General features: G+C 49.9%; 1 protein-coding gene across 1 annotated transcript; it reads left to right on the plus strand.

The window, feature by feature from the left end:
* Positions 1 to 5,384: 5,384 nt before the first annotated feature.
* LOC135828945 (pneumococcal serine-rich repeat protein-like) lies at positions 5,385 to 23,240 on the plus strand. The gene is made up of 11 exons (XM_065341376.1): positions 5,385 to 5,623; positions 11,616 to 11,880; positions 12,171 to 12,223; positions 12,634 to 13,088; positions 13,742 to 13,863; positions 14,374 to 14,553; positions 16,156 to 16,244; positions 17,114 to 17,282; positions 18,050 to 18,310; positions 20,562 to 20,850; positions 21,874 to 23,240. Exons 1-11 carry the CDS (start codon positions 5,516 to 5,518, stop codon positions 22,172 to 22,174), a joined length of 2,292 nt encoding a protein of 763 aa, XP_065197448.1. The 5' UTR covers positions 5,385 to 5,515; the 3' UTR covers positions 22,175 to 23,240.
* The last annotated feature ends 351 nt before the right edge of the window (positions 23,241 to 23,591 follow it).

Genomic DNA, 23,591 nt, shown 5'->3' on the forward strand with positions numbered 1-23,591 from the left:
ATGCTGTCCAGACGATGACCCGACGCGCGACGCAAGGTGAAATGCACAAGATCTAAGAATCTACATGAAATCCATCTTTTGTGACTTCTCTAACTTAAAAATATTTTTGTGAAATTATTTGACTTTTTGCGGATCGTAACCAAGGTAACGGGGGGCCCCGGGGAGGGGGATATAATTATAAAATGTAGGGTGTACAGCTACGACCCCCCCCCCCTCGACTCCCAGGCACGACGGGGGGGGGGGGGGGGAGGAGGAGGGAGAGCTAGCTTTAGTCTGGATTATACAATGTCATATTGGCTTTGGTGGGCTGGCCAGTGGACTACAATTTTTAAAAGTCATTGTACCCTTTCTACAACTACATGTCTGAAAACGTTACATTTTGCCCTCAATCACCAGCAGTAGTACAGTACAGTGTTGCTACAAAACACATCACGTGACATACATCTAGGTCAGGTGACAATCCCTGGACAGCTTACTTACAAATGCACACACGCACTCTGTATAGATGCCCTTGTACAGACGAACATTTGCTCAGCAAAGCGAGGGGGCCGCAAGGTTCCGGCTTTGTCCACGAGTGAAAGCAGTCTGGTACCGTATACAGTCATTCAGCTTACAAATAAATTGGGTAGTTGAATATTTGGACAGGCTACGCTGGACACTCACATACGTAGACAGGAGCACAAACCAGCGAGCGCGCCCAGGCGTGAGCGCACACACACACACCTTGACCTTTGACCTTTGACGCCCATCGCCGGAGGCGATGATAGCAATGCTACGGCAGAAGCCATAGCAACTTGTGCTGGGATTGCACCATTCAACAGCTTGCAAGGCTGAAGAATTGATCGTCACTATTCAGCCTGGTCTACACCATACAGCTATTTGAAGTGACACACACACACACACACACACACACACACACACACACACACACACACACACACACACACACACACACACACACACACACACCTCAGACCTGCCCATCGCAGAAGACACACACACACACACACACACACACACACACACACACACACAAGCTCCAGAGCCCACACCTCAGACCTGCCCATCGCAGAAGACACACACACACACACACACACACACACACACACACACACACACACACACACACACACACACACACACACACACACACACACAAGCTCCAGAGCCCCGCATGCGCGCATACATGTAAACACACACACACACACACACACACACACACACACACACACACACACACACACACACACACACACACACATACTCACACATGCAATTACCCCCCCCCCCCACACACACACACACCACCACCACCACCACACGCACACACACACACACACACACACACACACACACACACACACACACACACACACACACACACACACACACACACACGGCACACTGGTTCCGACAGAAGTAGTACGTCATAATGCAAGGTCACGACGGCACACGCCTAGCCAAATCTTGGTAAAGTTGGTAGTGATGAGAATGCACAATGTAAATAAGGAGAAGGAAAAAATGTGAATAGAACAAAATAATGCCGGTCGGTATGCTACTATGATGCTTTACAACAGGGAACTCAGCTGGAACAAATTATTTTAAAGGTCCAGGGTTAACCGCCACAACACAGCTTACTGCGCTATTCACTCAATGAAATTACAAAGCAACAGATTTAGAAATAGTTTTGTGGTCAATGTACAATTGGCAGTGAATCTCAATCAGGAATAATTCTGTGGTTATTTGTACTGACTGGTTTGGCCAATTGACAGTTTCTTCCAATCGTACACTGTAATAATCAGTGGATGATGCGGACACTCCGCCTAAGGTAATCCGTGAGTGCACATCTATGTATATAATTATACACGCACATACACACACACACTGAGAGCTAACAGTTGAAGGTGCGAGTTCTTCACTACTATGGAGCGGAAAGTAACTTAGTTGCAAATTTCATGTCTTTTGTATGGTACGATATTTAGAATTGAGGCTCAAGTTGTTGCCTCCAAACAAAAACAGAAAAAAGGTTTGGAGGCTCAAGTTGAAGTCCAAATATTGCAACATTTTCAGTATCAACTATTGTGCTGGCTGCTCTTGTACCGCTACGCCACTAGTTTTGTAGAGCATGCAGAGAATGCCAAACTACAACTCATCAAACAATTGAAAGTCTAAGGAAGATCGGTAGCAGTCCTTATCGAGAAGACGACGGTAGGCATCCGTACGGTATGGTCGTGGACGGCGTCTACTGGTAATCCTAAGTCCTCGGAGTGATGTATGTGCGTTGACGGCATGCAAGAATGCAGAGACGTCGTGGTCGGATAGCGCCTCCTGCTCCTCCGCGTCGCCATCATCATCATCATCGAAGGTAATATATGCTAATTGTATATCAGGCCATGAATTGCGAAGATGATCCGTCAAGATGCCGACGCAACGAAGCAACCCTGGCTGGTCGACCTTCAACCATAATAAGCATGTTAAGTGGCGCAAGGCCTTGCAGATCGCCTGCAAACCCTGATCATCGATGCCCTTGCAGCCGCGAAGATCGAATACTTCGAGGCAGCGAACTTCGGCAAGTGCCTCAGCCAGGAGCACTGCAGGGTTGCGATCACCATGGTCGGTGGTTGTAGCTGTTCCGCTGTGTTCATCATTCTGCGGTTGTGTGCTGACCGGGGTTGAGGGCACAGTAGTATCCGTGAAATCACAATCAACAAGACTGATGTCCTGCAGATGCATGTGTGATGACTTCACAACTGCCAGGATCTCCTGCCACTGACAGGCACAGCTAGCGATGAACAGCCTTGTGATATTCTCACACTTCGGTAGTGACAGTGGAACCAGCATGGGAGTAAGGGAGTGTTGCCATTTATCAAAACACACATTCTTCACGCTGGTGCAGTGCGCATCGATGGCGACGTCATAAGCACGGATGATGGCCGGATGCATATGACCATCGATCAATATCTCCTTGACCTGAAATGCGGCAGCTAGGCTTGACATTGGTCGGCAGTCATCGTCATGGTGACGGCTTCGCTCGGCATAGCTTAGCACAGGTAGATTCAAATTACGGCAGTAGGAGCGAGGATTGATTTCTTTGTGAAATAGACTCTGCACCGGTGTTGGAGGACCACCGCGCATAGGAGCATGCAGAGACTGTGCAAGGACATGTTTGCCCATGCATCGCAGAGCATCAACCAGTGTATCGTACGTTGCATCAGGGCAGCGCTCCACCCACGTCAGCAACGTCGCTCTCAAGAACTGTTCACCGCTATCGGGTCGGCCGTACTTGCTACGGTTCTCTACGTAACGGACACTGCTTGTTCCGTTCAGGCTGTCGGATAGAAGCTCTTCTGCAAGACGGCGGCCCTCATAGTCATCCAAACCGGCACTCAACGACTCAAGCATATCTAGCGGGAAGTCAGCTTGTTCCGCCGTTGCATCATGTGGGTCATCCCAATCCTCATCCTCGTCAATCCCAGCCGCTCCTCGTCCGCCATCGGAATGGTGGCGCGTGAGAAGACCATTGACCAAACAGTCTGCATTCAGATTGTCCAACTGGGCTGTCAAAAGCATCCAGAAAGTCCGCAAATGGTTCCTGTCGGGGCCCAGCAACTCCACCAAACGGACGACGTGTGCCGGTGTTGTTGCCCTCTTCACAGCCACGTAGCGAGCCGCCAGCGATTCTTGTAACGTCAAATGGCTGAACATCCACAGTCTGTCGTCGTACCGACTGCTACTGTCGGCTAGCACGAGAAGGCCGAGAGCTTTAGCTTCCCTGGTGATCGCTCGCATCTGCAAATCAGCATCGGTGAAAATGAGTCGCTGTTCAACAAGCATGCTGAAAGCAAATTTTCCAAGATCTAGGATAAGGGCTTGGACGGCTGGAGAAATCTCATTCCAACTCCTGTACGACTCACCAGTATTACGCTCGGCAACTTGGATGATCATCAAGTCAAAGATGTCCGACAGGCATTTTGGCAGCATGCCATTGCGGCAGTGGAACATCTTGCACGTCTGCATGGCTAGGAATGGCGTGGCCATCATACTGGCAAGGTGTTGGTCCTGCCGTACTGCCTTCACCAGCACGGATGCTTCGTCTACTGACCTCAGCACCTTGCCAATGTACTCCTCAACATCTTCTTGCCGAAAACCGACAAGTTCCACTCGGCGATCAAACTGCTTTTTGTCACTCAGGCTCAGCAGTTCTGCACACGGCCGTGACGTCACCACCAGACGCAGTCCCTTCACTTTTGACCCGTTGATAATGTCCTGAACAAAGCCGCTGCAGTCGCCAAAGCGGATCTCGTCAAGTCCATCGAGTACAATGCATACTCGGTGAGCTTGTCGGCGAACAAAATCATCGATGCTTTTGCGCTCCTCGCTCGTAAACACTCCTAGCTCTCCCACGCCAAGCAGAGCGCATATGTCCGTTGCCTCTCTAACCTCCTTGTTCCGTAGCTTCCGCGCTATCACCAGGTCAAACGACGTCCACATTTCATTTCGTGCCCACTTCAATGGTACCACTCTAGTAAAGACGAACGTCTTGCCGCAGCCCGCGCTGGCAACAGCCAATATGCGATACGTTCGTCCACCGCTGGAGAACTCCAGCATCTGCTCATTGTCCAGATCGAAGAGACTTTCAACGGAGATGTTCTCCAAACTATTGGCTGCCTTTGTGAAAACGTGTTCAACGCGCCACATGTCTCCTGTTGAATCGAAACTCGCATTGGCGAACTCCTTCCGAAGCTCTGGCCTAGACAAGATCATCAGTCGTACCTGCACATCTGAAACGCTTGGTTCATTCATCCCCTCCTCTACCATACCTTCGCCCATATCCACGGTCGCGCCCACATATTCTTCAACTAACACACTCTTCAGCCTGCGCACTGCCTCGGGAACGGCGTTGCTTGCTTCGTCCGCGCAAGCTGGAGCGGATCCGCCGCAAATCTCCGTCCTGCCGGACTCGCTAGCACTTTCTTCCCCGCCTCCGGCCTGGGAAAGAGCTGCTAATGGAAAGTCGTCAGCGTTCTTTTTGCACGCCATGACTAGTCGACTGCAAGAGAGCGAGCCAACCGTCGTCGTCGGTCTCCGACTCGTCGTAACTACTTCCAGTACAGCAGGTACAGTGAGTACAGAACTGCCGCTGAGCTGAGGACAATGATGGAGGCAATGGCAGTGCCAGTGATTTATGCGATATGGACAGTGACAAAACTGAACTCGTACCGTATACTAGTACAATGTACTTCTTTTCACTTGGCGCGGCGTAGATCTACTGCGTGATCGTGATTTATCAGCTACATCATACATGCGCATAAGCACATATGCACGATCTATGATTTTTTGTATTTTTTTGAGTTTCGAATGTTCCAAAAAATTGTACAGTAGTAGAATAGTATTAGTAACTCGGGTGCATGTGGTTGCATGACTATTTCACTGCCCTGTGTCTATGTAAATATTAATTGACATCACAATAATCAACAGTGGTGGTAGCTAGCTGGCGGTCAGGCAGCAGAGCAGCATGGACTCGGAAGTTGATCGCGAGATCAGGAAAATCCGAAAGAAACTCCGTCAGATAGAGCGACTGAGAGAGAAAGCGGAGGACCTCACGCCCGACGAGTATCAAAAAGTACGTAGTCGATCTACTCCCTGCATGCAATCGTCTGCTAGTCTACTGTGAGAACGGATTTATTCACAAAGCCAATTGCATGAAACCATAAAGAAAGAAGCAAGGCAAAAAGAGAAGAGACCACCTAGATCCGGCAATGAATAGAACACTTAGGGCGCGTTCAGACTACCGATAAAAAGTGACCGATTGGGAAAGTCGGCAAGGTGATTTGATCACGTGACGTTACTGGCACGTTACCGGTGGGAAAGTTTTACTGCCGCGGCTGCTGCGGCAGTAAACTTTTACCGGCAGTAAAAAAGTGCTCAGGCTGCATGCGCGCTGGGGAAAAAGGGAAAATCCCTTGTCAGTGCCGCGGTGAGAGCTGAAAACTTCACGGTAACGTTAGTTTGTTATCGGTAGTGTGAATGTCCTTCACGGTTTATCGGCATTCACGGTTTGACGGGGTTCACGGTAGTCTGAACGCGCCCTAAGGGGCCTATTATATGTGCAACTCCAGCCCGGGCTGGAGCGAGCGGGCCAGCCCGCCAAGGGTGTTTACATGTGCAAGGCCGGGCTGGTCGCCAGCCCACAGTGAGTTTATATGCGCTGAGCACACGGCTGCCCGTTGTGAGTATGCAGCAAACACACTACGACTGTAGTGTGCTGCCCCGGGCTGAAACGCAGGGCTGCAAGCCATACTCAGGTTAAAAACATAAACACTTTTTTTCTCACACAATGTATTCTTCTGCTGATTTCTCTTCGCGCTGTGGCACATGTTTGGTGTGCACATGTGTTGTATCACCTCGCTTCTTTTTCCTGTTTTTCACATTTTTAGCTGTCCATATCAAAGTTTTTTGAAAATAGTTCCCCTTCCATTTAAATGTAAATCATGCATGTCGACAAATAAACAGTGCTCACTGTACGTCCTTCTTGTTGCTGTACAAAAAGCTTCATAGATTTTCAAGACAATATCGGGAATCCTCTTTATAACTACCCTCAAAAGGTAAAAGTACCTATTTTGTAGTATGAACGCAGTGTCGACACCATAATAATACAACTCTGGCCCGGGCTGGTCTGTTTATATGTGCTTTTTCTGGCCCGCCTAGCCGGGATCCCGGGTGCCTTGAGGCGGGATCCCGCCTCGCCGGGCCAGCCCGCTTGCCATGTAAACGCACCACAGGTTTTGTGTGGATTTGTGTACAACCCCGAGATCCCGTTGCAGGCGGGCTGGCCCGCCTGTCAACCAGCCCGGGCTGGAGCTGCACATATAATCACCCCCTTACTTGAAGTGTAGGATTGAACATAAAAGCTTGACAAGAAACCGTTACCCAAGTGGCCTAATGGCATCATTCCAAAGGCGAAGGCAGGCCTCTGCCCGAGTCAACCCGGCCGGCGGCAACATGCTGGTCTACTACTAGTTCAACTTGTACAAGTACAGTAGGTATCGGTTATAGCGTGGGTGTTTGAAAACCGACTTTCTATTTTTATTTCCGATATTTCTTACACACGATAAATCAAGTGTGGCATATCATATGCATGTGCGCAGGGGCAGGAAGATCGTCGTACATGCAACGCAGTACTTCTGTGCATGTGGCTGGTCATAGTCCCATAGGCTTACCATGTGGCTATGCAACATGAGTTAGTTATATGACCACAACAGTAACTTGAATCTGCAGCACCACAACGCAATGAGAGTCGGATCAGAACGGAATTGGACAGATGTTATTACTACAGGCGATAAACTTTGTACTAATCTGGCATGTTTCGCTACACAAAGTCCATTCTTAGGACCGATATATTCTACTATGGGATAAAATTGCTTGTAAGAATAAATGTGCACTTGAAATCCATGAAGTTGATTGTTCCAACTAGGAACACACGCTTCTTGCCGAACTTGACACTTGACTGACTCACGACTGCCATCCGGAGCACACGAGGAGCACGTCGCACCTTCCACTCGGCAAACCTGCAAGAAAGCACCACTCCCTGCTCAATACACGGTGTTTCGGGGAATTCACCCCTCATCAGTTGAGCTTGAGTAGGCTGAGGAAGATTGTGCCTGAAAAGCACCACTTATATACTGCTGTCCAGGCCAAACCATCACCAGGGATACAAACACAGAGACGCTTTGTTTCCAGCGCGACAAACACCTCGTGAAGCTCCAGGTAGCAGCGTGAGTCAGAGTCGCTCATGGAGTTGTGATAAACAGACGTTGAGAGTTGAGAGGTGACAGCGTTGCGAATAGCTATACTGGCTCTCAACGTCTGTTTATCACAACTCCATGAGCGACTCTGACTCACGCTGCTACCTGGAGCTTCACGAGGTGTTTGTCGCGCTGGAAACAAAGCGTCTCTGTAAGTTTGTATCCCTGGTGATGGTTTGGCCTGGACAGCAGTATATAAGTGGTGCTTTTCAGGCACAATCTTCCTCAGCCTACTCAAGCTCAACTGATGAGGGGTGAATTCCCCGAAACACCGTGTATTGAGCAGGGAGTGGTGCTTTCTTGCAGGTTTGCCGAGTGGAAGGTGCGACGTGCTCCTCGTGTGCTCCGGATGGCAGTCGTGAGTCAGTCAAGTGTCAAGTTCGGCAAGAAGCGTGTGTTCCTAGTTGGAACAATCAACTTCATGACTATTACCGCCGAAGTCGCAACTTCTAAGTTCGTATTGTTGTCCCTCACGCGGACGTGCGACTAGTTGTTGGAGGTGACAGCGTTGCGAATAGCTATACTGGCGCTCAACGTCTGTTTATCACAACTCCATGAGCGACTCTGACTCACGCTGCTACCTGGAGCTTCACGAGGTGTTTGTCGCGCTGGAAACAAAGCGTCTCTGTAAGTTTGTATCCCTGGTGATGGTTTGGCCTGGACAGCAGTATATAAGTGGTGCTTTTCAGGCACAATCTTCCTCAGCCTACTCAAGCTCAACTGATGAGGGGTGAATTCCCCGAAACACCGTGTATTGAGCAGGGAGTGGTGCTTTCTTGCAGGTTTGCCGAGTGGAAGGTGCGACGTGCTCCTCGTGTGCTCCGGATGGCAGTCGTGAGTCAGTCAAGTGTCAAGTTCGGCAAGAAGCGTGTGTTCCTAGTTGGAACAATCAACTTCATGACTATTACCGCCGAAGTCGCAACTTCTAAGTTCGTATTGTTGTCCCTCACGCGGACGTGCGACTAGTTGTTGGAGGTGACAGCGTTGCGAATAGCTATACTGGCTCTCAACGTCTGTTTATCACAACTCCATGAGCGACTCTGACTCACGCTGCTACCTGGAGCTTCACGAGGTGTTTGTCGCGCTGGAAACAAAGCGTCTCTGTAAGTTTGTATCCCTGGTGATGGTTTGGCCTGGACAGCAGTATATAAGTGGTGCTTTTCAGGCACAATCTTCCTCAGCCTACTCAAGCTCAACTGATGAGGGGTGAATTCCCCGAAACACCGTGTATTGAGCAGGGAGTGGTGCTTTCTTGCAGGTTTGCCGAGTGGAAGGTGCGACGTGCTCCTCGTGTGCTCCGGAAGGCAGTCGTGAGTCAGTCAAGTGTCAAGTTCGGCAAGAAGCGTGTGTTCCTAGTTGGAACAATCAACTTCATGACTATTACCGCCGAAGTCGCAACTTCTAAGTTGAAATCCATGTTATGATTATGAAAACATGAGAGTTCATTCTTGTAGGCAGTATATTCTTTTACACGACCACGCTATAACCGATACGCACTGTCCTCTAGAGTTGCGCGTCCAAGAACATGCCAGTTGGTTAGCCTCTGGGGCGTTCTTATTTTTCAGCAATCTGGCTGCGTTCTTATAGCACGTTCCTAGAAACAATCCGTAATAGATCATAAAGGTCAAAAAGAATGGTTTCACCAATTATATAAACATACGTTGTAACGCTGCGTTTCATGCACGTAGCTAAATGCTAAGGCAATCATCAGACAACTTGAAACCTGGGTACAGTCAACTTCGCTTATAACGACACTCGGCGGGGCATCAGAAAAGTGTCGTTATTCGCAAAGTGTCGTTATATCTGAAGTCTCATTATATGTGTCACAGTTGGATGGGGCTTTGCTCCGGGCATGAAAATTATGTCGTTATTCGCGAATTGTCGTTATATCCGCAGTCGTTATTAGCGAAGTTGACTGTATACCCACTTACGTAATAGATCATAATGTATCCCAAAAGATGGCCGAAAATCAACACCGCCGTTCTTAACTTCAGGCTGTGGCATTCTTAGCATTTCAGGCTGGCCGTTCTTCGGCGCACGACTTTACTGTAACGGTATCACACAATAGAATGTGACAAAGGGCCGTACTGGCATTGCTGTTCTTAATTAGTACCATCATATACCAGTTGTACATGTGTTCGAATTCATCTGTCCGCTTCTAAATCTATTTTCCCAGGAAATCGCGATTCCACGGATGCAACAAATTTCGAAACTTTGGCCCTAATCCGCCATTTTCTGCAAAATACGCGATTTCCCTGCGTTTTTTTGTTATTTTATGCACTTTTATACGGTTTTATGGACTTTTATAAAGTTTTATGCACTTTGCATGCAGTTCTACGTTTCGCTCCGGCTTACTTTTGCGATTTCACAGCCATTGCGCAACCCGCGAATCCCAAAGGCCCTGTTTAGAGTAAGCCATACTGTGACTCACATTTCGTCACTGAGCTTGTCTTGCATTGGATAGCGAACACAAACGCGAAATTTCGTCTTGCTAAACCTCTGTATTGTGACATTTGTGTAGTCCGTCGTCTATCCCTGCTGCCTGAGCCCTTTACGTTTTTCGCTTCTTGAATTCCGGATATTGGCAATGCCACGGTGGCGTCATGACGTACTCTTGATATCATATATCACCAGTCACCACCCAAAACCGTGTCTAGGCTACACTGGAAAATAAGTATACAATAAATCCGGTGCTTATGGCCAATAAAATCTATTGTTATTGCCGACGCGTGACCTACCGATCACATGATGCCGGTGACCAGCGCCAACACACTCCACACCACGCATGCACACCACGCATGCATGCACACCATGCATGCATGCACACAACCCACGCATGCATGCACACAACCCACGCATGCATGCACACCACCCACGCATGCACACCACCCACGCATGCACAACACGTATGCATGCACACACCCTCCCTGCCCAAGCCAACACACTCCACACTACGCATGCACAACACGTATGCATGCACACACCCTCCCTCCCCAAGCCAACACACTCCACACCACGCATGCACAACACGTATGCATGCACACACCCTCCCTCCCCAAGCCAACACACTCCACACCACGCATGCACAACACGTATGCATGCACACACCCTCCCTCCCCAAGCCAACACACTCCACACCACGCATGCACAACACGTATGCATGCACACACCCTCCCTCCCCAAGCCAACACACTCCACACCACGCATGCACAACACGTATGCATGCACACACCCTCCCTCCCCAAGCCAACACACTCCACACCACGCATGCACAACACGTATGCATGCACACACCCTCCCTCCCCAAGCCAACACACTCCACACCACGCATGCACAACACGTATGCATGCACACACCCTCCCTGCCCAAGCCAACACACTCCACACCACGCATGCACAACACGTATGCATGCACACACCCTCCCTCCCCAAGCCAACACACTCCACACCACGCATGCGGTGTAAGTAAGACTTTACCTTGGTCGACTACTTTTTTTACTAACGTAATTAGGTTATGTGGAACCTCTCTATTGTGTGTGCTGGTGTAGCTAATGATGGGTGGAAAGTGCCCTTTGTCCTTTGAATTGCAAGAGCAATTCATGACCGGGAATTTTCTCCGGCCGTATAATATAGCTATGTTTGCCCTTTCTAATGCTCGGTTGTGTGCGTGTGTGTGTGTGTGTGTGTGTGTGTGTGTGTGTGTGTGTGTGTGCTGGTGTGTGTGTGTGTGTGTGTGTGTGTGCATGCGCACGATCTTGTTTTGCGCGTGTGTGTTTTCCTTTCCGCGCGCGCGCGCGCGCACTGCGAGCAGATCCAAGCCAGAGGGGAGCTACGCGCCAAGCTGCAGTCACTGCTGTCGTCATGCCCACAGGCAGCACAGCGCGCCGCATCGCACGCACTACAGGCCACGGGCAGCGCATCATCGGCGGCGGCGGCAACGACAGCTACCTTGGCAACACCGTTCCGAAGCTCAGCGCAGGCCGCCAGCTGTAGTGCCGATGACGGGGCAGCATTAACGGCAACACTGACTGATGATTGTAGCTACTCAGACTTGGATAGCAGTGCAGCTGATCTGGGTTAGTGGAGTAATGCATGTATAGCAGTATTGCGAGCAGTACTGACTGATGATTGTAGCTACTCAGTCTTACCATGAATCCCAGGAATAGCGAAACGAGGGATACTAGTACTGTGGATAGCAAAACGAGGGATACCGTGGATAGCAAAACGAGGGATACCGTGGATAGCAAAACGAGGGATACCATGGGTGGCGAAACGGGCAGTACTGGCCGATTGGCATCCGATATTTCCTAATTACGCTGTAATGGAGCCGTGTTCATGTTCTGTGTATGGTGATGTACGTCTGCAGATTCGTCAGCAGCAAGCTTCAACTGTAGCAGCGTCCTGACGTCGGATGTTCAGGTATGCCATCGATTCTTTGCGCGGCTGGAAGGGGACTGTATGTGCGTGTGTGTGTGTGTGTGTGTGTGTGTGTGTGTGTGTGTGTGTGTGTGTGTGTGTGTGTGTGTGTGTGTGCATGTGTGTGTGTGCATGTGTGTGTGTGTACATGCTGAGCATGGCAGAGGCGAATGTGGTTGCTATGTAACCAAGGCGTTGCAGATGAGGGCGAGTGGTTGCAGGTCCATAGCGGTGTTACAATAATTTGGCACACTGCTTCAGCCACTGCAAGCGCTGTTCCTGCTGCTGCTGCTATTGCTGGTGCTGCTGCTGCTGTTGTTGCTCCTGTTGTTGCTGTTGTTGCTCCTGTTGCTGCTACTGCTGGTGCTTCTGTTATCCCAATTCACCACATGCGTTTTTGTGTTTTGCTGTAGGAATATACGCGTGACTGTACGGAGAGCACAGATGAGCAGGCTGGCTCTGCCATCGCCACTGCCACCGCTACTGCCACCGCTACTGCACTCACACCACCTGAACTGCATCACTCAGCAGGCAACCAGGACAGCGTCAGTGCCACACAGGCAACTGGCCATGCCGCCTCCGCTACCCAGGCCACTGGTGATGCCGCCTCTGCCACTCACAAGCAAGCCACCAAGAAATCATCTCGCCCCGCCAAGACGACAGCGTCAGCGAATGCCGAGGCTGCTCAGGGCGGCAAGGAGCAGAAGCATAAGTCGAGCGAGGAGCGTTTCCGGGAGGCACTGCGCACGGCTCGCCTCGGCTGGGAGGCATCACGCCTGCAGGTGACCGAGCTGGGTGATGTCAACGATCGCGGTGATATGGGCCTGACGTGTGTCGACTGTCGGGATGACGTCGTCGTTACGGGAGGGTAAGCTATCCCCGTGCGTCTGTACCCCCTCTTCTTTTCGCTACTGGCTTTCTACCCAATGCTGTAGACAGCAAGCTGTTTCCCCGTATTGGCCTCATCAGTACAGCTAGGAGCTTTAAGTAAGCCGAGCTACCAGCCATGGTGCAAAGGAGGCACCACAGACATTAAGAGAACTCGCCGTTCTAGCGCCAGAGTGCTCTAACTACGGAAAGTAGTGAGCGTTCTATCCTATTCTCTTCTGTTCTATGGATCTCTGTTTTAGAAGAGTTGTCTTGCTCGGACAGTGCATGTGGCTTGGTCGCGCGTGCACTGAGTATGGCAGAATGGCTGAAGTGATACTACATGCACTGAGTATGGCAGAACAGCTGAAGCGACACTGCAGGAGTGGACATCAGTCACAACACACAATCAAGACTGGATAAGTCGGACCAGCTAGGTTAACTCAGGGTGCCGAGAGATGTGAACAGCTAGGTTAACTCAGTGTGCAGAGAGGTGTGCAGCAATACACGAGACTGTAGCGCTCTGTTTCTGCTGTAACTTTAAAAGTTCCATTCCGCATACTTTGCAAACATCAGACAGTTCAGTGTTTTTTCCACGTGTTTGACGTGAGTTTGTGCTTGTGTGTGTATGTGTATGTGTGTGTTTCCTATCAGCCGTGACACGACTGTACGCGTCTGGAGTGTCTCAACGTCCAGCGAAGTGCACTCACTGACTGGGCACAAGGACACGGTCACGTGTGTCTGTCTACTGCCAGCCAACTCACCCGTACCGGAAGGTCAGTGCAGAGAATGTGATCAGGACCAGAATACACTGGCTGCGTTCGACTACGCCCTTGAATCGATTCATGAATCCATTCGCGTGCATTCAAGTCATTCGATTTTCATTTCATGAGCCCCGGAATCGGTTCGGAATCCATTCGCGCTATTCACATCTGGTGATGTGAATAGCGCGAATCGATTCATGAATGGATTCATGAATCGATTCGCGGCATATTAATGTGCCCGCAAAAGAGTCTTGCGTTTTTGTTTATTTGATGTATAAAACAATTATTAAAAGGAAAAAAACATTCGCGGGCATAATCGAACGCACTCATTGTAGTTAGCCGACGAGCAGTTTCTGTGCCAGGGGCACCCTGCCCCAAAAAATGGGGTACTATTGATAATACCAAGACGAGTGTTTCTGACGTGCATTGTGTGTGTGTGTACGCATGGGCGCGCACGCTTGTGCCTGTGTGTTGTGTGTGCATGTGCATGCACGTTGCATGCTGTTCTCGGTGATGCTACAGACACGGGCGTTGCCACCGCGGTCGGTCCCACTGACAGCGACCGTCATGCGGTGACTGGATCGCGAGACTGCACCGTGCGAGTGTGGAACATAACGAGTGGCAGACAGCAGCGCTCTCTCTACACGTACGCACCCGTGCTGTCCATGTCCTGGACCAGGACGGTGCTGGCTACTGGAGCAGGTGAGACGTGTGTGTGTGTGTGTGTACTGCAGCCTGTATAATCATGTGTCATAGTGTGTTGGTGGCAAGGGGAAGTCCCTGTACAAATCATGTGTCATAGTGTGTTGGTGGCAAGAGGAAGTCCCTGTACAATCGTGTTTCATAGTGTGTTGGTGGCAAGGGGAAGTTCCTTTCGTCTCCATGCTTTCTCTCCTTTCCCCTCCGTCTTTTTTCTTTCTTTCTTTTTTTTTGTTTAAAATCGAATAGTTCCTTGTTGGTCATGTTCCTGAGCTACGTCGTCGCCCTGCTGTTGGGCACTAGCGCGTCTGCTAGGTGCCGCATCCGTCACACTAGCCCTCACCGGCCGTTTGGCATGCGCGTTGTGTGCACTGATTTTTCTTCTTTCTTTTTTTCCCTTTTCTTTTTCCAATGTTAAAGGAAGACCACTGTCACCAGTCTGTGACCATGTATTGCTGGTGGTGGTGCAGGACCGGTGTTTGCTGTCTGTAACCATGTATTGCTGGTGGTGGTGCAGGTCCGGTGTTTGCTGTCTGTAACCATGTATTGCTGGTGGTGGTGCAGGACCGGTGTTTGCTGTCTGTAACCATGTATTGCTGGTGGTGGTGCAGGACCGGTGTTTGCTGTCTGTAACCATGTATTGCTGGTGGTGGTGCAGGACCGGTGTTTGCTGTCTGTAACCATGTATTGCTGGTGGTGGTGCAGGTCCGGTGTTTGCTGTCTGTAACCATGTATTGCTGGTGGTGGTGCAGGACCGGTGTTTGCTGTCTGTAACCATGTATTGCTGGTGGTGGTGCAGGTCCGGTGTTTGCTGTCTGTAACCATGTATTGCTGGTGGTGGTGCAGGACCGGTGTTTGCTGTCTGTAACCATGTATTGCTGGTGGTGGTGCAGGTCCGGTGTTTGCTGTCTGTAACCATGTATTGCTGGTGGTGGTGCAGGACCGGTGTTTGCTGTCTGTAACCATGTATTGCTGGTGGTGGTGCAGGACCGGTGTTTGCTGTCTGTAACCATGTATTGCTGGTGGTGGTGCAGGTCCGGTGTTTGCTGTCTGTAACCATGTATTGCTGGTGGTGGTGCAGGACCGGTGTTTGCTGTCTGTAACCATGTATTGCTGGTGGTGGTGCAGGTCCGGTGTTTGCTGTCTGTAACCATGTATTGCTGGTGGTGGTGCAGGACCGGTGTTTGCTGTCTGTAACCATGTATTGCTGGTGGTGGTGCAGGACCGGTGTTTGCTGTCTGTAACCATGTATTGCTGGTGGTGGTGCAGGACCGGTGTTTGCTGTCTGTAACCATGTATTGCTGGTGGTGGTGCAGGACCGGTGTTTGCTGTCTGTAACCATGTATTGCTGGTGGTGGTGCAGGACCGGTGTTTGCTGCTACAAGTACTTCACACAGTGCATGTGCTTGGTTGTTGGTGTGTGTGTGTGTGTGTGTGTGTGTGTCTGTGTGTGTGTGTGTGTGTCTGTGTGTGTGTGTGTGTGTGTGTGTGTGTGTGTGTGTGTGTCTGTGTGTGTGTGTGTGTCTGTCGTTGTGTGTGTCTGTCGTTGTGTGTGTCTGTCGTTGTGTGTGTGTGTGTGTGTCTGTGTCTGCGTGTGTATTTCAGACAGTGGTCGTGTGCAGCTGTGGTCTTGGCCGGATCTGGCAGAGCTTTGCTCTCTGCGCGTGCATGAAGACGCCATTACATGTGTCCAAGTAAGTCCAGCAATGAGATCCCGTCATCTTTATAGAACGAACCAAGACTTGAAAGGAATTTGGGTGGACACACCCATTCCCATAGCGCTGCACATCCGAACCAGTTCCGGGTTCGGATGTGCAGCGCTATGGGAATGGGTGTGTCCACCCGAATTCCTTTCAGAGATGAAGCTGCAGGAAGCCTCAGCCCTTCTTCGAACCAAGACTTGTCAGGAGTAACACTAGTTGCTTTCGTGGAGTGTGGCTGATGAACTGTTCGTGCTGTCGTCTGCAAGTGTCGCGTGGTCTCGTCGGCTTGAATGAAAAAAAAACTATTGCTTCCAACAAATACACAAGGCTGTTTGTGATTTTCATTGTTCACTTGCAAACTTGCTGAGCATAACAATGCCATGATGATATGGTTGTGACCACGTTTTCCGCCATTGCAGTCACTATACAGTGAAGCCTGTGTAAGACGACCGCTCAAGGGACCTTCAAAATGTGGTCTCTATCACCAGGTGGTCTCCTTATCCAGGGTCATTTGACTCGAAATAGCATCCATTGGTCCTGGTTTCAGTGGTCTTTTAGGACAGGTGGTCGCCTTATCCGAGTGGTCACCTTGACAGGTCTTACTCTACATGTATTGATGTGTGTGTGTGTGTGTGTGTGTGTGTGTGTGTGTGTGTGTGTGTGTGTGTGTGTGTGTGTGTGTGTGTGTGTGTGTGTGTGTGTGTGTGTGTGTGTGTGTGTGTATGTGTCCCGTTTGTGTCTTTCCCTCAAACTAGTCAAGAGTTTATGTGTGTGTGTGTTTATGACTTTGTGCATGTGTGTGTGTGTGTGTTTTCTTGTGTTTGTGTTGTTTGTGTTGCAACGTGTGTAATCTCTTGTAGCTACACAGTCGGTTGCTGGTGACTGGTGATGCCCCAGGTGTCATCAAGCTCTGGCAGATGAGTGCTGACATGCGCACAGCACAACCACTCCAATCTACCGTGTCCTCGGTGCGCGGTTCACCTCTCAAGCCTCAACCTACCAAACAAGGGCAGCAGGAGAGGAGGACAGGTTAGAGGCTGCTTTCTTTCCTCCGTTTTCGTTTGTTTCGGCCCTTTCCAACTAGTAGTCGTTGTTGTTCGTTTGTTCAGTTTTCGGCGTGTTTTGTGGCTTGTATTTAACGTTGCCCCCCCCCCCCCCCCTCTGTGTGCGTGTGTGTGTGTGTGTGTGTGTGTGTGTGTGTCTCTCTCTCTCTCAGTCATATCATAGTGGCCAGGTTTTCTTAGCCCATTGTCAGACACAAAGTTATCTTCTTCTGATCTCCTAATACCCCCAGCACAACGTTCTCAGCATTACATATTGTTGTTGGCAATGTGCAGACAACAGCTGTGTATTTTCTACTCAGTCTCTCATTCACTCCCTCCCTGGGTCAGTCAATCACTCACTCCCTGAGTCAGTCAATCACTCACTCCCTGAGTCAGTCAATCACTCACTCATTCAGTCAGTCAGACAGGCAGTCAATCATTGAGTCTCTCATTCACTCACTCCCTGGGTCAGTCAATCACTCACTCCCTGGGTCAGTCAATCACTCACTCCCTGGGTCAGTCAATCACTCACGCAATCAGTCAGCTAGGCAGGCAGTCAATCAGTGAATCAATCAGTGACTAGTTATTCCCCAGTTGTGGGTGATCCAATGACATTTTGTTCTATTTGTTACGCAGACTTATGCAGTTTTGCTGTCTGTGTTTTTGTTTTGTGTGCTGCTGCTGCTGTTGCTATTGCTACTGCTGTCATCCCCACCACCATTATTCTCCCATTGTCTCTGTGTCTCACCACAGCATCTACACTATCACCACCGTCGTCGTCGACAACCAGCTATCGTCCCATCCAGTGTATGGCCATGCCTAGCAAGCAGTACCTGGCCTGGGGTGACGACGGCGCCAATCTGAAGATGTTCCACCTGCCGTCCGGCAACGTGGCCAAGTTCCCCAACCATCTGGGTTCGTTCGGACGTACGGACTGCCTGGCCGTGTCGGATGACGGCGAGCTTCTTCTCTCGTCGGCGTTTGACTTGGATACCGGGGAAGCTTACGTGAATAGTGAGTCCATGGTTGTTGTCGTCGTTGTTCGTGACTCCGGTGTGGGGTTTGTAAGACCACAATGCACACCGGCCCCTTCCCTTGCGCATTGGGTAGACATGCGGGAATTATTTGTACACGTGCACTGTACATGATGTCATCTGCGACCTCAGGTTTTCGGGGGGTACTATTCGGTACCCGACTACCCGAGGTCCTCACGGGTAGCACGGGTACCCGACTACCCGTGCACACCACTAGCGGTTTGTATCTAAATCAATATCTGCCCGCATTATTCTGGCACCAGTTTTTGAACGGGTTCTGGTCAGATTTGGAATGTGAAATGTTATGCCTGAACGTGCCTTGCGGGTTTTTTTTACACTGAGCTCACAATATCTAAGCTTAACGTTTTGCAAACTCTTCATTCGTGCGTGAACTGCCTACTCGGGGGAGGGGGGCTCAATACCACGTTGGGCAAAGTTCTACCTCCGCTCACACATTGCTTCAATACCACGCTGGCAGGGGTTTCCAGCATGAAAGGCAGAATTGTGTGTGTGTGTGTGTGTGTGTGTATGGGGGGGGGGGGGGCTCAGACCCCGTAACGTTATATGATTCCAGTGGCGGATCCAGGGGGGGTTCCGGGGGTTCCATGGAACCCCCTAAATTTTGCAAAGTGTGCGGCTGAGAAATATCGAAAAATATCATGTTATGTGTGCACAAAAGGGCGTCCGTCCCATCACAGTCAGTGCAGTCACCTGGTCCCTGAGTCAAGGAGCACAGACTGTCAGTCAGTGTACTGCATGCGCGTGCGGTAGATCGATACTACATGTATACGGAATTACGGATACAGTAGTAGTCTGTACTGGTGTTCACGTCCGTGATTTACAAACGGACATTGTAGACAACATTGGGTGGTTGTTTCCTTTTTGATCTTTCGAAACGATCCAAACTTACCTCCATTGGCGCTGTCATTCACTGCTGCTCGGGATGGGTGTGGTGTGGTCAGTATTCCTTGGACAAGTTTTTTTGAGGAAGAGAAAGGAGGTTCCGAGTACTGACACTCTTCAACGAACTTCGAACCGTACACGTAGAGTTCAAGCTCCTCAGAAGATGAGCGCTCCGAAATCCAAGCAAAGTCAGTAATCTCTACCTGCTGCAGCATGCAGTAGTGACTAGTTGTTCCTCCGCAGGAACGGAGTGCTGCGCCAGCGATGTGTTTTAGATGACATTGGAAGGATTGTACCCCGTCGACACTGTTTCGCTGTTGTTGTTTCTGTCACTGAAGTGAAGACGATGCTCTTGTCCTGTGACTATAGAGCATTTCGCATCGTAAAAATGCCAAAATTTCCGAAAGTACAAATGGACAGGGAAAGTAACTTAGTTGTCATTTCGGCATTCCTGGCTCTCACCGTACCCATGGCTTGCATATTCGATCTTTACAAGAAGTTGAAGGGGTCTTCAAGCCCTCACTGAACCTGTGTACCAGTCGAGTGCATACATGTATATGATTATGTGTCCGTACTAAATAATAATATTATACAATGTAGGGTAAGCAGCAGCATTGGCCCTGTACAGGTTTTCCATCGTCCACCACACCACAACTGCGCTCCGACTCAGTCTCCAGCGATGGTGGTGTGCTGTGGCAACGTGTCGAGGCCGGCTGGAGAGCGCAGTTGTGGTGTGGTCGATGATGGAAAAATATAATAATAATTATTATGTCCGTAGTGTGTTTTAAAAGCATGCGATTGCCACTAACACAATCGGATTGTCGTAATTACAAGTGTCAACCGCACATCTGATTACATAATATTTTGGCTCATCACTTTTGGCTCAACCGGAACCCCCCTGTAGAGATCTCTGGATCCGCCCCTGGAGTCTGTCCCTGTGTATTCAGCTTGTGCTTTGTGATTTTTTTGTTTTCGTGTTGTTTCAAATCTTCATTCTCACGATTGTTGTTGTTTTTGTTGTTGGTGGTGGTGGTGGATTTGTTGTTGTTGTTGTTGTTGTTGTTGTTGTTGTTGTTGTTGTTGTTGTTGTTGTTGTTGTTGTTGTTGTTGTTGTTGTTGTTGTTGTTGTTGTTGTTGTTGCTGTTGAATTCTTTATTCTCACGATGGCACCATCGCCAATAAGATGTTGTTGTTGTTGTTGTTGTTGTTGTTGTTGTTGTTGTTGTTGTTGTTGTTGTTGTTGTTGTTGTTGTTGTTGTTGTTGTTGTTGTTGTTGTTGTTGTTGTTATCATTATTACTGTCACTGTCACTGTTGCCGTTTCCCACAGTTCGCTCGGCGTCCACCATGCAGTACTTGGCGACGCTGCATGCCACCGACCCAGACGCGCTCTGCCTCGGCCACGTGCGCTCCATAGCGTGCACGCGCGTTCCCACGACGACGGCGAGCACCGCCGCCAGCAGCACCACCGCTAGCAGTGCCGGCACCGGTGCTGAAAGCCGACATCGCTGGTGCGTGGTGGGTGACAACTTCACCGTGTTCGATGTCATCCCACCGGCCACCTCATCTTCAGACAAGACGTCCAAAAAGAAAGGCGCAAAGAAAACCGTTGCGGACAAGTGAGTTTATCGCTCTCTTTTTTTACAATCCTGCTTATTTTATGACCGAAATGTTGAAATCCTTTTTTTCCTGAAATGAATTTGTGAAAAACAGTGTGAGCCAGTGTTGCTCTCAACCCACTTTTTTTCTTTGTTTTTCCTTTGCTTGTAGTTCACTTTGCTGAGCACATGGGCATATCTGACTTGTCATCACCAGACATGTGAAATGCTTGGCTTAGGCCGTCATCACACCACGTTCTCCAACTCCCGTTTACGTCTACGTCTATGGTGAAAAAACCAAAATGGGTGGTCGTGTCATCAGACAGGCACAGTTCCTGACGCGTACATACAGTCAGGTTTTTGGAGAAATTTGAACCCACGTACATCGAAGCACAGGGTCGCTCGGAAAAAGGCTGGGGGAGATACGCACGTTCATACAAAAAGTCGTATACCCCCCTCTCCATACCACGTCTACGTCTCCCGTTTCCTCTGCTCCCGTTTTCACCCCGTATACGGATCATCATGACAACCGACCAAAAACTCCTTACGTGGACGTAGACGCAGCGCTTTGTACCATGGTGTGATGACAGCCTAACACTACATTGTAGAGATCATCCACATAACAAAGTGTCGTACCGTTTGACGGATCAGGCAGTGGCGAAAAAGGCTAAAGAAGATCGGTTCGTTTTGGAGCTTGCGCGACATTGGGAACTTCAAGTTTTGTTTTCCCAAGTATGATTAATGGCACAATTATGTCATCAGTCATGCATACACACACCCAGCGTACATGTATGGCCGTACAGTGTCTGCTCCAGAGCCGGATCGGGGGGGGGGGGGGGGGGGGAGAGGGGGGTACCCGTTTGGAAAAAGAACACCGGGTCACCTGTGACCCGGCTGGGAATACATTATAATATGTTTTAAAGCCGCAAAAAAAAGCCTTGGTGCAGCTTATACTCCAGTACAGCTTGTACTGTGGAAAATAAGTACTAACGTTAGTATATACCTCTGTGCTTGTCTTGTCTGCTTGCGTGCGTGCCGCTACAGGGAGGAGAGTGACTTCCGCTTCATCTTTGTGCCCGCACTGGCCGGTCGTGCTGCTGACAGTGATGTTGAGTCTTCATCGGACGACGATGACGACGACCACAGCGCCAATGCTGCTGCTCAGGCGCCGTCGAGCGAAGACTTTGAAGCGGATACGGAGGACGACGCGACGATGATGTCGACAACGGCCGCGGGGCCTCGGAGACGACGACGCAAGCGACGGGACGGCCAGCAGGCGGCCGCGTTGCTGCAGCAGCAGGCACCGCAGGGCTGGTGGTTCATGAGATGGTGCACTATTCTGTAAGCCCAGTATAGTTTCCAGTGCTGGGAGGATCTCTGATCATTGTCCAGGGACTACTTCGAAGTAGTACATCTGGCAACCCCGTCGCAGGTAACGCTATGCCAATCTTCGGTGTACGATCATACATCTGCTCTGTCAGGAGTTGTGATGAAGACTCCTGTCACTACTACTCGCTGATAGTGTCCTCCACCCGCCCCTGCCTCCTAGGCTGGATGAAATCGAACTCAGCAAGTCGCGTGGTCATGACCCCCTCTCCTGCCTACCCACTGCCCATACTGTAATCTATCTTTTTCTGCTGTGTGTGGAGATTACCTATACCCTGTGCCATGCTCATGAACTGCGGAATATTGCAATATAGCTATATTCGGCTGTATGTGTGTGTCACGCCAGACACACTGCGCTAGCGTCACTGAACATTACGATGAGTGTGTGCTCTCCATGTAATGCCTGCACACACAGAGTTACACTGCGGCATTGCACTCACCAGCAGCTGTGGACTGCTGTGCTGTGGACAGCTGTGGACTGCTCCTCTTGGCAGTATATAACCACTGTACATGCGGTCATTATGCTAATACTGTACGGTTGCTCAGTGAATCCCGATTGCGTGAGCCCTGCACCCGTTCAACATCCCAGTGTTTGTTTGCAGGTCTAGCTAGTTGTAGGGCTGCGCAGCGCCCGGCGTGGCTTTAAAATTGTATTGCATTGAGCAGCAGTGTACTGTCAGTACTGTAGGTAGTACTGCCGCCTACTGACCTGCATTGTAAATACGTCGCATCACTTTGATCGTTCAGATCTGCACAACAGCGTGTTTCTTCTATGTTTCTTTAACCCCCGATTCCTATTTCGCCTTAACCACCAGGGAGTCGTAAAATTCTTACTTTACGACTGCCTGCTTAGCACCGTGTGGTGCCGCTTCTGTTATGCATGTACATGTAGCCGATGTTGTATTTTCCTGACTGGAGATATTTTGGAACAAGCATTCAAAGTTTAACCAACTTCCTGATAAACTTCCTTGGAAGGCTGAATTATTTTATTCTTCGTGCGGATAGCTGTTCTTACCGAGAGTACATCGTACATAATTATTACATAACCCCCCTGAGTGTGCAACACCTGATCCAGCTCTGCATAGGGTCTTGGCCGAGCGTAATCGGATCTTCTAATGTCATGCGTTCACTCCACACCAGCACAAGGCCGGTCTCGAGGCAGGGCACCGTTATTTTTGATCCAAGAGTCCCCGCGACTCCCCAGGTTCCCCTCAGATGTGTATGGTATTATGACGCAAAGATCCGATTACGCTCGGCCAAGACCCTATGCAGAGCTGGATCAGGCGTTGCACACTCTGGGGGGGGGGGGGGGGGTTATGTACTCTTGCTCTTACTTTGCTGCTTCTCAGTAAACGCTGGCAGAGTCCCGGTCTTGC

The sequence above is a fragment of the Sycon ciliatum genome, chromosome 12 (genome assembly GCF_964019385.1).
Source record: "Sycon ciliatum chromosome 12, ocSycCili1.1, whole genome shotgun sequence".
NCBI classification, from domain to species: Eukaryota; Metazoa; Porifera; class Calcarea; order Leucosolenida; family Sycettidae; genus Sycon; species Sycon ciliatum.